This window comes from Etheostoma spectabile, chromosome 2 (genome assembly GCF_008692095.1).
Source record: "Etheostoma spectabile isolate EspeVRDwgs_2016 chromosome 2, UIUC_Espe_1.0, whole genome shotgun sequence".
NCBI lineage: Eukaryota > Metazoa > Chordata > Actinopteri > Perciformes > Percidae > Etheostoma > Etheostoma spectabile.
The window spans coordinates 22889065-22901998 of NC_045734.1; the positions used below are offsets into that span (position 1 = coordinate 22889065).

General features: G+C 39.7%; 2 protein-coding genes across 3 annotated transcripts in view; both read right to left on the reverse strand.

Moving 5' to 3' along the window:
- Positions 1 to 371: 371 nt before the first annotated feature.
- Positions 372 to 9828, reverse strand: smap1 (small ArfGAP 1). The gene is made up of 10 exons (XM_032534686.1): positions 9541 to 9828; positions 9002 to 9135; positions 7673 to 7758; positions 6545 to 6620; positions 6351 to 6413; positions 6151 to 6226; positions 4463 to 4590; positions 3362 to 3578; positions 2187 to 2524; positions 372 to 1038 (listed from the first exon to the last, which is right to left on the reverse strand). Exons 1-10 carry the CDS (start codon positions 9656 to 9658, stop codon positions 907 to 909), a joined length of 1368 nt encoding a protein of 455 aa, XP_032390577.1. The 5' UTR covers positions 9659 to 9828; the 3' UTR covers positions 372 to 906.
- A 323-nt stretch (positions 9829 to 10151) lies between these two features.
- The window catches only part of cenpk (centromere protein K), a 10901-nt gene continuing 8118 nt past the window's right edge, over positions 10152 to 12934 (reverse strand). The window contains exons 4-10 of one of the 2 annotated variants that reach the window (XM_032544119.1): positions 12514 to 12577; positions 12167 to 12213; positions 11974 to 12056; positions 11733 to 11831; positions 11425 to 11563; positions 11252 to 11305; positions 10152 to 10734 (exon numbers count right to left, since the gene is read on the reverse strand). In XM_032544119.1, the coding sequence (XP_032400010.1) occupies positions 10579 to 10734; positions 11252 to 11305; positions 11425 to 11563; positions 11733 to 11831; positions 11974 to 12056; positions 12167 to 12213; positions 12514 to 12577 (642 nt within the window). In that variant the 3' untranslated portion in view covers positions 10152 to 10578. Of the gene's footprint in view, positions 10735 to 11251; positions 11309 to 11424; positions 11564 to 11732; positions 11832 to 11973; positions 12057 to 12166; positions 12214 to 12513; positions 12578 to 12934 lie in introns of both variants that reach the window. The other variant, XM_032544110.1, reaches the window with a different exon arrangement.

Genomic DNA, 12934 nt, shown 5'->3' on the forward strand with positions numbered 1-12934 from the left:
AGGAACGAACAGATGAGTTTAGTCAGGAATGAAAGTGATCAATTGTATTTGCAAAGAGTATTGAATGGAATCCAATCCATTTTTTGGGGTAATTTGGTTAAAAGAAACCCATCTGTGAGATATAGACATTTTTCAAAGGGGTAAAATTTGACCCAAAGACAATAGGCGGGTTCAAATAAACGTGCTATTCAACTCCTGTATTTAGTATGTTGTGATTGACCAAAACATGCAAATAATAAACGTAAAATTGCTAGCCTGTTTAAGATATAGGTTAACACCCTCCAATGACCTTTAATTAATCTAACGCCAAACCTAGAATTTGCCCAATTTCAAGCCTTTAAAACTGTAACACATGAATCACAGAAGACGCATCAAAGCAAGTCATTTATTATCACTTTATTTTATAGGGGAACCACAAGTACTTTAAAAGAAGGTTATACAGCGCTGTACATTTGGGAGCAGTACTGACAGACTGGAAAGTCCTGTCTTCTCCCGTTAAATACTATTCATTTAAATGTTCTATATTATTATAATGATACAGTGAAACAATAAAAAGCTTGTGTAACTGGTCCTGCAGCTTTTCTGATATGTCGATATCATTTTTGTTGGGACTGTTATTTCCTTGTAATTTTTCCAAAAAAGGAAAATAAAAGTAATGATCAAAAACCATACGACAGGCAGAAACTGCCAGGCTGTAATCCTGTATGACTCCCAATTCACTCACACAATAGAGAGAAAGAGAGACAGAGAAAGGGAGAAAAAAAAATGGATATACAATTTCATGTTCTGAAGGCTGGTCCGCGACGGAATTGGGCATCAGTTCATAGTGAAATGCAGAGAAGCACAAGATATATTTTGCACTTTCTTGCAACCTCGACTCTTACTCTGCCCGACCATCTCAAAGGCTCACTTCCATAGCTGTGTGCTCAGAGTCTGGCCAGATCCAGTGGCGGCCCATCCACCCACAGCTGGAGGCTGACCGAAGGCCATCTGGCCACCTGCACCGTTAAGAGCCAACCCTGACATCTGCTGATTCACCTGAGGATGTAAGAGAGATCTGTATTAAAACTTCAGGGTTTGAAACTTGTAAAATTTAACTTATGTATGTTCAAGACATGGATAAAACTATGCCTCTAAAAAAATTGCAGTCAAAGGTGAGGTTAAACCAAAAATCCTACCGCACTCAATCCACACTACTCCTAATTTATACACAGAAACCCTCATTTCATGCTTTCATAACCTCCCATTTGGACGACTGCAATGGAGACCTGTCCGGGGTACCCATCAAAACCCTAGACAGGCTCCAGTATGTCCAAAACTCTGCCATCAGGGTCCTCACCCACACCAAGACCTGGCAGCACATCATCCCAACCCTCATCCACCTTCACTGGCTCCCAATTAAGTCCCGCATCACATATGAAATCCTCTTTCTCACCTACAAATCCCTCCATGACCTGGCCCCACAGTACCTCCGACCTCCTCCATCCATACACCCCACCCTGAAACCTGTGGTCCTCAGATGCTGGCCTGCTCTCCAAGGCAGAACATTGGCTCGTGGTTAGCATTTCCGCCTCGCAGCAAGAAGGTTTCTGGATTCAAATCCAGTTCGTTCCGGGGCTTTCTGTGTAGAGTTTGCATGTTTTCCCCGTGGGTTTCCTATGGATTCTCCATTTTTTTCCCCACCATAAAGACATGCATGCTAGGTAACTAGGACTACAGTTGAAAATTTGCCGACTGGCTAACACTGGCGCATTTACAGAAATGTTAAATAATGTGCATTGTTGTAATCAAATACATAAATACTAATTCCCCACACAAATCTTTGTACCTTTGGAGACAGAGCCTCTAGTGTTGCAGCCCCTATCCCTCTGGAACACCCTCCTTGCAGTTATCCAAAATGCTACATCCCTGAATATTTAAAAAAAACTCCTGAAACACCACCTGTTGCCATTTGGTGACTGCTGCAATACACCCTGTATTGTAACACACTTCACAATGCACTGTTGTTCATTGCATCATCATCATCATCATAGCTGGGTTTGGTCACATGTAAAACTAATCACACCTGACAGACACAAATGAACACATACCAAACAAAACAAGATTTAGCATGGAATTGTTTTTTTCTAAATAACCTATCCATTGCTGCAATAGTTAACATACAGTAGCTTGATGACTCTCCATACCTGACCCATGTTCCACTGAGCCTGTTGCCCAGGCTGGATGGCGTACATGCCCTGAGCAGGCACCATGCCCGCAGGCAATGCACCACCCTGTGGTCCCATCATCCTTGGTGCCATGCCCATCACACCAGTGGCTGGCGCATTTCCCATGAAGCCATTGGGCATTGTCATGCCAACCATCATGCCCTGACTGGGCCCCATCATGGCTGCCCCACTCTGAGCCATCATGGCGCCCATGACGGTTGTAGGCGGCATGGCCGCGCCCATGCCAGGGAAGGCCTGATAGCCACCAGTGGCCTGTACAGGAAACGGCATCTGGGAGGGGCCCATGAACATGCCAGCTGAGGGGGAAGAAGACATGCAAAACAGAGGGAAGAATGTTATGCAAACAAATATATCTTTTATTTTATACTGAGACGAGAACTAAACTTCAATATGTAGCATTATCTCCCACTTTGGCCTTAACTGGGATCCTGTGGTTAATCTATATTTACCACATTCATGTTAAATGTTAAATATTTGCTTATGTGTTTGTTTAAGGAGCCTGTTAATCAGGATTTGAAGTTACAAACACTCTGGGAGGCTGTGTTGGGACGAACAAGCAAGTATCCACTTGCACATTATGGATTCAGTTCACCACATCCACAGAACCTAGAATCACCTTGAATAGGAAAATGTTAGTTGAGCCTCTAGTTGTGGGGTACAAGTTGAGCCCCGTTTTTCTGTTGCTGATATCTGTTGACATTTTGGCAAACTAGCACTATTAAAAGTGTGCCGTATTAGTTCTAAGCAATTCTTGTATGCAGTGTACCCATGTCTGTACAAACAGCTATCACCGGATTACTTTGATACTGAAGAAAGCTTTAACATTTGAATTGTTTTAGGCAAGTTCTGTAGTAGCATCTATTTTTCTATGATTTTTAGGCAGGCTAATAAATCAATTGTTTAATTGCAGCTAATTTTAGGCAAAGTTGTTGTTTGGCTGGTTTAGATAATATTTAAGATTTGAGAACTTTGACTTCTTTTGTTAAATAAAAGGGACAGTACAAAACATTAAAATGTCCCATGTTATTGAAACAAGTGATATAAATAACTTTAAAAATAATAAATGTATTATATCTCATAAAAAAGACATTACAATGGAAAAAAATGCCTTAAGTGGTATTTCCCATTATTACCAGCAGGGGCCTGTTGGGACATGCTGTTGGTTCCATACAGGGAGAGGATCGAGTCCTTGGACAGGGGCTTCTTGGCAATGTCTTCAGTTTTAGTGCTGCTACTGCTGTCGCTGAACAAGTCCAGGTCTCCCTGCCCTGACCCCGAGCTGGCTCCTCCCACTGGGGTTCCTACTACTGGAGCTTGTGTCGGAGTGCTGGCTGCGTTACTGGAGCTCACCTGACGGGAGGAAACGTTTTTAGTCCTTGTATAGTCATTGTACACCTGCTGATTCCTGGTTCAATCCCTGGGTGCTGTCCTAATACAACAGGTTTCAAATGATTCAACATATTATCACCAACAAAGGCTCCATAGTTGAGTTAAATCCCATTTAATTAAAGTTTATGACCTGGTTGTCATACTGGCAGACAGCCATCAGCTGTTGTTTGCCAAATTTGACAGGATGGTTTCCGATTTTTATCCATTGAGTGATAATTGCCTGTCCTGCATAACAATGGCTCATATTTCAGTTGTGGCCTGTTTTCAGGCTGCTAGTACAGCCATTGGGATTGGTATTAATTAAACTGCCTAGACCGAACAAGTCATTGTACCATTACTACCTGTGCTGTGACACAGCAAGAACAAAGTGATATCACGAGAATATACTCTGAATAACACACATTTTGCGTAATGGATTCCATCTGGGCTTATATTGGTAAGACAAACCAAACTCCCAGAAAACATCACCATGGGATTTTTAACCTTGATGATGGCCATTTATCACCCTTTTTATTGAATGATTAAACAAAAATAACATCTAATGAATGAACCACTTATATATGTATTTTTTTTTCATTGGTAGCAGCACTATTTAAATGTTTAGCCAAATGATTTCCTCTTTAGCTGCATTCAATTTCTGTCTGGCCCTCTTTTACGGTCTCTAAGTATTGGTGTTGCTGTCTTGTGGGATATTAATGCTGGTAGTTATCATTTGACTTTTTTAATTTTCTACTGCACACATTATTTCAGTTTTGCACCTAGACAACTAGTACTGTTAAGTTCCCCTGAGCAATATTCAGAAAGTAGCATTAAATCTAGACTGGGGAATTGTTGCTGGACTTTACCTGAGAAAACTGAGCTGCGGATGACGCGGGGAGAGGGTTGGATACCATAGGGCCGAATATATCCAGGTCATTGTTGTTCTGGCTTGTGCTCGTGCTACCATTATTAGTTGATGCAGCTGCCGGTACGTCTGTGACAGCAAGGTAAAAAATGTTTTTACAGAACAACACTGTGAGACTATTTTAACCCAAAACCTCACTTAACCCAACTCACTGATGGCTTACCAATGAGACTCTGCTTGAATTCACTAACAACTTATAAAAGATCATAAATAACACCCAAATACAATATGAGAAAAGTGGTGTGAAACAAACAGAGCTAATGTTTGCTAATGTGAGAATATGTTTTGTCTTAGTATTTATTTAACTGCGATGCCCTCCCACAGCTGCGTAACTGCCCGCACAGTGAGCATAACGGTTAGTACAATTAAAAATGAATTAGCTTACCCTCATTAGCTCACTGGCCACAAAACTAAAATAACAGTAAACATGCCATCCAAATAATGCAACAGCCCTCCAAGTCAATCCGTAGCATAAACATGTCATGTTACTTCAAACTGTAAATGAAATTGCTCTAATGAAGTGATAACAAATTATTCCTAGGTATCAATCCACATTCAGTCACTAATGTCAGAGCGATCTAATTGACAAGACAGATGAACAAGTATACAAATTAATAGATAATTAATCACCTGTAGTTCTAGTCCAACATTTGACCATGAGAAACAACCCATTTTAGATTAAAGCACAACTGCCTGTAAATCAAGACAGAAATATCCACATAACTGCCCCTTGTAAGACCTGCTGCCATTGATCCAGCACTGGACCCATGAGGAAACCTGTTCCATATGTTTGGCATACTTGTGTTGTGAGCAACTGATCAGGTTTCGTCTCCTTTCATGTGTCAAACTGGCCTGTCCTATCGAACCAATTCATTGAATATTGTTCTACTGTTTACCACAATCTAGATGTAAAAAACAGGAAGTTAATAGACAGTCGCAGACCTCTGTGACTGAGTCAGCAGCTTTAGTTCTTCCTCTGACTGACTCACAAAAAGCCTTGCAGCGGTTTCCTGTTTAAGTCTTTAATGTAGAGCAGCAGAAGATTGTTAGTTTGCATTAACAGCAACTTTAAGAGAACAACAAACTTTCCATCACAGTTCTGACAAAGAGTGCATAGCAGATCAGAGATTGGTCTGTCTGCTGCCCACTGTTTCCTTATCACACATCGAGCCTACAAGTTTACAGCGACGACACAAATCTGAGATAGTGATGTTTGGCCCTGCGCCTTGAACGACCACAATGTCTTGGTTCAGGGCAGTTAACCCTGGTTGTTGGGACGTAAAGTATACAATCACAGCCATGGCATGCTGCATCATCAGCATGCTACACCAAGCAAGAGTTATATGCAACTCATCATATGCAGTAAACTTAAATACATACTAAATATCAGAAACCTAAAATCACACAGCACTGTAAACCCCACAAAACTCCAAACTCACAAATGAGTTTATAGTCACCCAATCATTTATTAGATCTATAGAACTGGCAATAATAGAGAAACAATTACAAGCTGAAACCATATTTAGCCGGCTTCTAGAAATATCTTAGCCAGCACAAACATATGGCACATTTCAGAAGTTGTTTTTTTAATTTATTTTCCAGTAACACAAGAAGAGCAGAGAGACTCACCGAGGCCTAGTAGGTTCACAGAGGGTTCTGAAGTCTTAGCGGGGCTGATTTTGGGAACTGGCCTGGACTCTTCACTCTTTATTTAAAAAAATAAATAAAAATGAAGTAGTTAAAATACATAAAGTAAGTAGGGCAAACGCAATGCTGACAGGCATGTTGAAACAGCTCTACTCTCAAAGGAATGTGTGTGAGATACTTACCTTGGTGTAGGATGACACCTTGCTCCCTCTGTCTGGCTCCCTCTCTTTCTTACCATCTTTTGGCTGAAAAAAAAGAAGAAAGTAAGTGTTGAACAACAGAAAACCTGTTGCCAGTTTAAACCACTTGTCTTTAAAAGTGTGCATACTACTTTTAAAAGTATGTAGCTTTACATTATAAGAAAACTGATACGTACACTGCTCCCATTGGTCACATTCTTGCTGTAGTATTTCTTCTTCTCATATTTATCCCTGATGAAGAATTCCACAGCTCTTTGGTCAGAGTTAAGAAAACAAAGAGGTCAAAACCCAGTATATGGCTGAACTTTGTATGGTCAATCTGCTCAATTCTGGCCAAATAGTTAACGGGATAGTCAGTGGTGGTGTCTGTAATGTGAATTTAGATATTAAATGTTCATCTATAGAGGTCCCAGTAATATGTGTTTGTTGTGTACAGTAGTATATCACATCACATGGACAAGTTTGAGACAAATAATTGATGACTGCTTTTCAATGTAATCATGCTCTATTCAACAACTTATTGTTCTGGCTCACTAATCTAAAGTGTTATTGTGTAATCAATTTTACTTTGTTTAAACAGACCAGACCTGTGTTTCACCCTATGACAAATACAGTATGAACCACAGCCTGAAATGTTGGTCTTGAGGAGCTGCAGCATTTATTCATGGCCAAACTGAAACCTTTACTGTCCATTTACAACCATGTCTGCTCTCTTTGTTGCAGTGATGTTAATATCTCCGCCGGAAACTCAAAGTGAAATGCCACCCGCTTTCTTTCGATGGCCATTTAAAGCGATTGTGCTGTTCATGCAGCACACGCTGCAAATTCGCTATGCGGGTCACAAGCCAATTTGGTTAAAACCCCTCTGGTACTCTAATATACACAATATAGAAAACATTATAAATTATATAAAATAAATGATCAGATTATGATAAAGTGTTTTGTTTCCCTGCCCCTTTACCTGCTGTTCACACGCACACACACACGCACCTTTTCCCTAGCTGCTAAGTTAATTGATAAGCAATAGCGGAGGTAAAGGCCAGTGTCACGCTAATACATTTTTTAAAGGGCCCATGGTCAATGGGGAAACACAAACAGTGACTTCATCACACTCACTCCAGCCAATAGCAGAATGTCATCACTCAGTGACAGAGCTTCTAGGTCCTAGGGCTGGTCCAGCCAAAAAACAGGCAGCATAAATGAATAGCTTCAGTATATATATATATATATATATATATATATATATATATATATATATATACACGTTTAAGTTCTTTTAGGTGTCTACTGATAGTGAAGGATACTGGTCTGTTTGAGGTCTTCTAAAACCTTCTGGAAGGTTGGCCTCATAAAGCCGCCTGGCGTTGGTGTTACCCATATCCTGTATACTCTGGAAAAAAAGAACAGAGAGGTAAATAGAAAACAGAAGCTGTTTATATATGCATGCTGAAATATTTCAAGGGGCACTCGATTGAATTTTACATGTGACAATTAGTCTGCTCATCATGCACTTAGCCTGTGAAAACAGTGGTATAATGTCTTCTTCTATCATGTATGAGAAGATAACCCTGGTGATGACTTCAGGGTTATCTTGGCTTGGGTTTAGAGAGGGTTAAAATCTTTAATAGAAAGCCAAGAGGAACTTTTGTATTAAAAAAGAGCTAAGTCACATATGTTGGAGATTTCCAACAAGCGTTTCCCAGTTGTAATTATGACATGGATGTATAATTGCAAGTTGAAAATTGGTAATTCAAAAATTCAAGCCGACACCAATCACTGTGATATTAGTCGACGTTGCTATTGACATTATACTTCCTCTGAGACTGGCAGGCACGACGGTGGTTTGATGCCCCGGGGACTGACTGACAGGATCAGGTTGTAAGGCAAGGCAACTTTATAACTATAGCACATTTCAACAACAAGGCAACTCAAAGGACTTTATATGAAACATTAAAATGCAATTAAAAACGATCATGATGAAAATAAAACAGGCTAAAATACAATAATATACAAATACAAGAATAAATACAGTAAGTAAGAAATTTATAATTATTTAATTTAATTTAATTTAATTTAATTTAATAGGTAGTAGGGATGGGTTTGAGAGGAGAAATGGAGGGGTTTTATTTTTTATTTTTGTTTAATTTCTGTCAGGATAAAATATTCTAAATAAATAGCATAATGTTCTAAGTAAATAGGTTTGGAGTTATTTTTACAACTCAAATCATTTTTGAGATGTAATTAGAGTGAAAATACAGAAAAAATATTGTTGGGTACCAGGAACCAAATTTCAGGTATCAAGACTAGTATTGGTTCAGATCAATTTTCTATCCATGTCTCGCAAGCCAGCCACGTTTATTGAAGTGTACTGCTTAGTTATTGAGTGCACCCTTTTATAATGAATAAAAATGCAATAATGTTCACAAATCTGAGGCATTAAAACGGAAAGGCTGGCTTACAATAGAGCACATATATGCCCAGGTAAATGGATGCTGAAATCAATCACCTCATGTCCCATAAAACAAATGTATTATTTGCAATAGTGTCTCACCAACATAGTGAAATTGTGTCCAGGTGATAAAAGCCATCATCTTCTGTATCTGAACCAAAGAACACAAAGAACAAAACTTTACCTGGATTTGTTCTGAGGTCCATTGGTCCAGGTTGACTGATTTGACCCTGGATATGTGAACTCCAAGATTCCTGTGGATGCCAGCACACCGGATGCAGATAAATACTCCCAGATTCCAGGATGCCCATCTTGGACCTGACAAAGCACAGCAAAACAAAACAACAAGGTGGGGATTTTAATATGAACACGCACGATCTTGTAGTACTTTAAGTGCCAAAAGCAAGCCCTGCATTCTTTACCACTGACATAACATGAACACAAGAGTAAAGTTCCGTTTGAAGCGTTGAAGTTAAACGCTTGCGAAACCTCACAGTCGGGCTGAAGGCGGCGTTAGGGGAGATGCACTATGGGAGCTGTAGCTTGCTAGTTAGCCACTTAGTTTAGCTTAAGATATGTCAGCTGACTAGCCTGAGAGAGCTACACACTGGCGAGTTAGCTTAGCTAAGCTAAACAAAGCATATGCTACATAATTAATTAGTTTTAGCAGCGAATTCTGAGTAAAAATGCTAATTAAATTCCTCGATAGTGTAAATGTCGCACCTTTCGCCTCGCAGTCGGCGCAGTACTTGTTGTCTTCCTCTCGCAGCATTTTGGACAGGATGGCCTGGTGCTGCTCATTGAGTTTTTGAGCCCTCTCTCTCTCCGAGCGGGTTGCCATACTCACGGCTTTAGTCGGATTTCCTTAAGGAAAAAAAAATCTACTTTAAATCAGTCGTGAATCAAAATAAGTTTCTGGTAAAAGACCATAATCAGAGAGCTATAAACCTCCGAGTGAGATATGAAAACACCCGGAACCGGAATCCCCTCTCCGCCCACAGGAATTCTAAAGCTGACGCGACGGTTGCACCGGATTGGACGACCGTTCTGACGTCATTTGACGCACAAAAAATTATGAAGAATGTTTAAGTTTCACATTTCTATTTAAAAAACTACCGTTATCTCTACTAAATGTTACCAGCCACCATTACTATTTTTGACTGTAAAGATGCCTACTGGTTGTCACGTCAACAATGAGAAGATAATCAATGAACGTTGATTATATGTAAAAAAAGAAAAGAAAAGATTTTAACACCACATCTGTAGTTTGCAAATTTATTAACAAAGGAAAAATATATACAGAGACACACATTCACACAATTTGCATACACCACTGGGGTATTTGAAGGCTCAGAAAGTCAATTTAAGCAATTTGAACTTCACATGAAACTGAATTCAAAGACCTATAAAAACTAGGATGAAAGGAAATATGTAATTAAGACTTTCAATCCTATTGAGTATTAAAAGATTACATGGAATTGACAGTGCTTTGTTAGAAAATGGTCAAAATGTATTTCTAATACATTTAAATACTTTCAAAACATAAATGTAGGTGTTCTCAGACATTTTATAAAGGACCCATGGTTACTCTCTACATACAAGATAGCTTTAAAAAAATACTTGTGTGAAGCCTAACTGGACCAACACCTAATTTTATAATCAGCTTACATAAATATACATAATGATAGCACTATACAAACAGACTCAAATTAGAAAGACTTGTAGATAAGTGGTGCTTGAGGTGCCTAATGCACCACTGCCTTAAAAAAAGGTTTCCAGGCGGATCTTGAAGTTATTCTCATGGTGCCTCACTGCAATGCCATAGCGAAGCAGCATCTCTACGTACGGTGGCCAGAATGTGTTGTCTATCGTCACGTAGGGGTCGTGTGGTGTCTTCAGGACCTTGTTCATGAGCAGCTGTGGGGGTTCAGCAGACAGAGGGAGACAGGGGTTAAGGCAGAATGATTGGGTTAAGTAATGGTGTAAGGTGATACAACTTGTAAAGTCAGAGGTCTTTCTTACTTTACAAGTTTAACAGATTTTGAGTTTGTATGCTTGTGTTTGCAAGGTGGAGGCTGGGGGTGTGGCCTTGACCAACTGCCACTTTGCTTGTTTGAAAGCCATGATTTCTCTCACTCATGGGTGGGCCAAATTCTCTGGGCGAGCAAAGCAGAGAAAAGGGAGGTAAACTTGCTCCTTATGACCTCATAAGGAGATTCCAGATCGGCCCGTCCAAGCTTTCATTTTCTCAAAGGCAGAGCAGGATACCCAGGGCTCGGTTTACACCTGTCGCCATTTCTATCCACTGGGGGATCAGAAGAAAGGCTGGGGGAACTCATATTAATGTTAAAAAACCTCATAAAGTGAACTTTTCATGCCATGGGACCTTCAAAAGAAAGGGGAAAAACTGATTATGTAGTGCATCAAAACCCACCTCAAGAATTTCATTAAGTGATATCAAGTCTCCATCTAACTCCTGGGCAATGTTCTGAAAATGAAAATAACAAAAGAAGGTTAGCCGCACTGGAGTGGTAACAGAAGAAGTTTTGCGTGTAAACAAGCTGCAAAAGAATGGAAAATCATCAAACACAGAACGGGCCCCTGCACCTTCTTCTTCTTGTTTGTACTGGGTTCGTTCTGATGAGGGCAAGGGATGTGCTTCTCTAGAATGTCCCCCAGACACTCCATCAAGCTTTCCTGGTAGACCTTCATTTTCTGGATTTTCACCTTGGTGTCATGCAATACACTGTGGAATAAATACACACAGCAAGTCATTCACATTGGTTTTGCAGAACTGCGTTATTATCCTCTTGCCATGTTTCTGTTACTCTTCGCATGCTTTGCTGCCCTCTAGTGGAGATACACCTCAAAACCCAAACTCCTCTGGTTTAGTGCAACTTTGCCATGACACTCACCTGTGCTCTGGTAATTTCCCCTTCTCCATTTGAAGTCGATCGACATGGTCCTTGGCAGCGATGAGTGCCTGTTTCTTCTCCTCCAACCACTTCAGCTCACTAGAAATACAAAATAAAACTTTCAGAACAATACATAGAGCAAAACAAATGAAAAAAGGTATCTTCTATTCATTTCTGAAAAGCCTTTTTTATGCTCTGTGGAAAGACAGTAAGTGTGCACTATAACTAAAAGGTTACACACAGTTCTTTAGTTTCTCTCAGTTTGTCTCTCTTTGCTTCGTGGCATGAAACCACCATCTCAAGTTCAGAGCACAGCTTAAGCATCTGTGGAAAACAAAGTGGAAAAATGGATTGCATAAATGAAGCAATGCATATAAATAAGGAAATTTCAATAAGACACATTCTGAAATGTTGCATGTGACACACAGACATACCTCCTCTGTTCCAGCTTTAAGTAAAACTTCTGAATTTGATGCCAGCACTGGATGGACCAAAATAAATATATACAGCACATAAGTGTGTTTCTAAAACGCAAATTTTGCAATATCAAACATTAGATACAGCAGATATAACCATTTCCATTTGATTTGAAGGACTGGCATCACAATTTGATAAAGTCACAAAGTCTGAAATGAAATCTTGATTTAAACAGTAATCGTCGCACCAGTTTCACACATTAAACTAACATAAAACTGTTATACTAATTTGTGGTATTCATACTTCAGATACTTTTAATACATTATGGTTACAGTTTCTATCACAGTGTGAGTAGAAGACTTACATTTTGGCTCCACCGTCAGCCACTGCTTTAGTTCAGCTTCTGTTGCCATGAGTCGATTCACTGCCTTTTGGCAAAGAAAAGTCACAACACGTATATATATTTATTGAGTAACTAAACAAATTAGCTCATCATATTTTGTAAAATGTGACCAGAAAAAATGCTTTTGTGTTAGCTGATTGTAAAGCTCTTGTTGTCCGGAAAGACCAGCCCCCACTGCCAAAAAAGACTGTGTGCCTATAGGAATGCATTTGACTGAAAAGCATTGAGTGTCATGCAAGAACACTAGATGAAACAACCTTGAAATGCTACATTAGTTTACATTTATAAGCCTCCCTGGTAAAGTCTACTCCAAGGTGCTGGAAAGTCTACTCCAAGGTGCTGAAAAGGAGGGTTCGGCCAATAGTCGAACCTCGGATTGAAG

Coding starts and splice junctions, on each gene's coding strand:
- smap1 (XM_032534686.1), bottom strand. CDS start 9,658: ATGGCAACCCGCTCGGAGAGAGAGAGGGCTCAAAAACTCAATGAGCAG. Junction 6,414..6,544: donor ATGTGACCAATGGGAGCAGT/GTACGTATCAGT, acceptor CTTTTTTTTCAG/CCAAAAGATGGTAAGAAAGA. Junction 1,039..2,186: donor CTCAGTGGAACATGGGTCAG/GTATGGAGAGTC, acceptor TTACATCCTCAG/GTGAATCAGCAGATGTCAGG.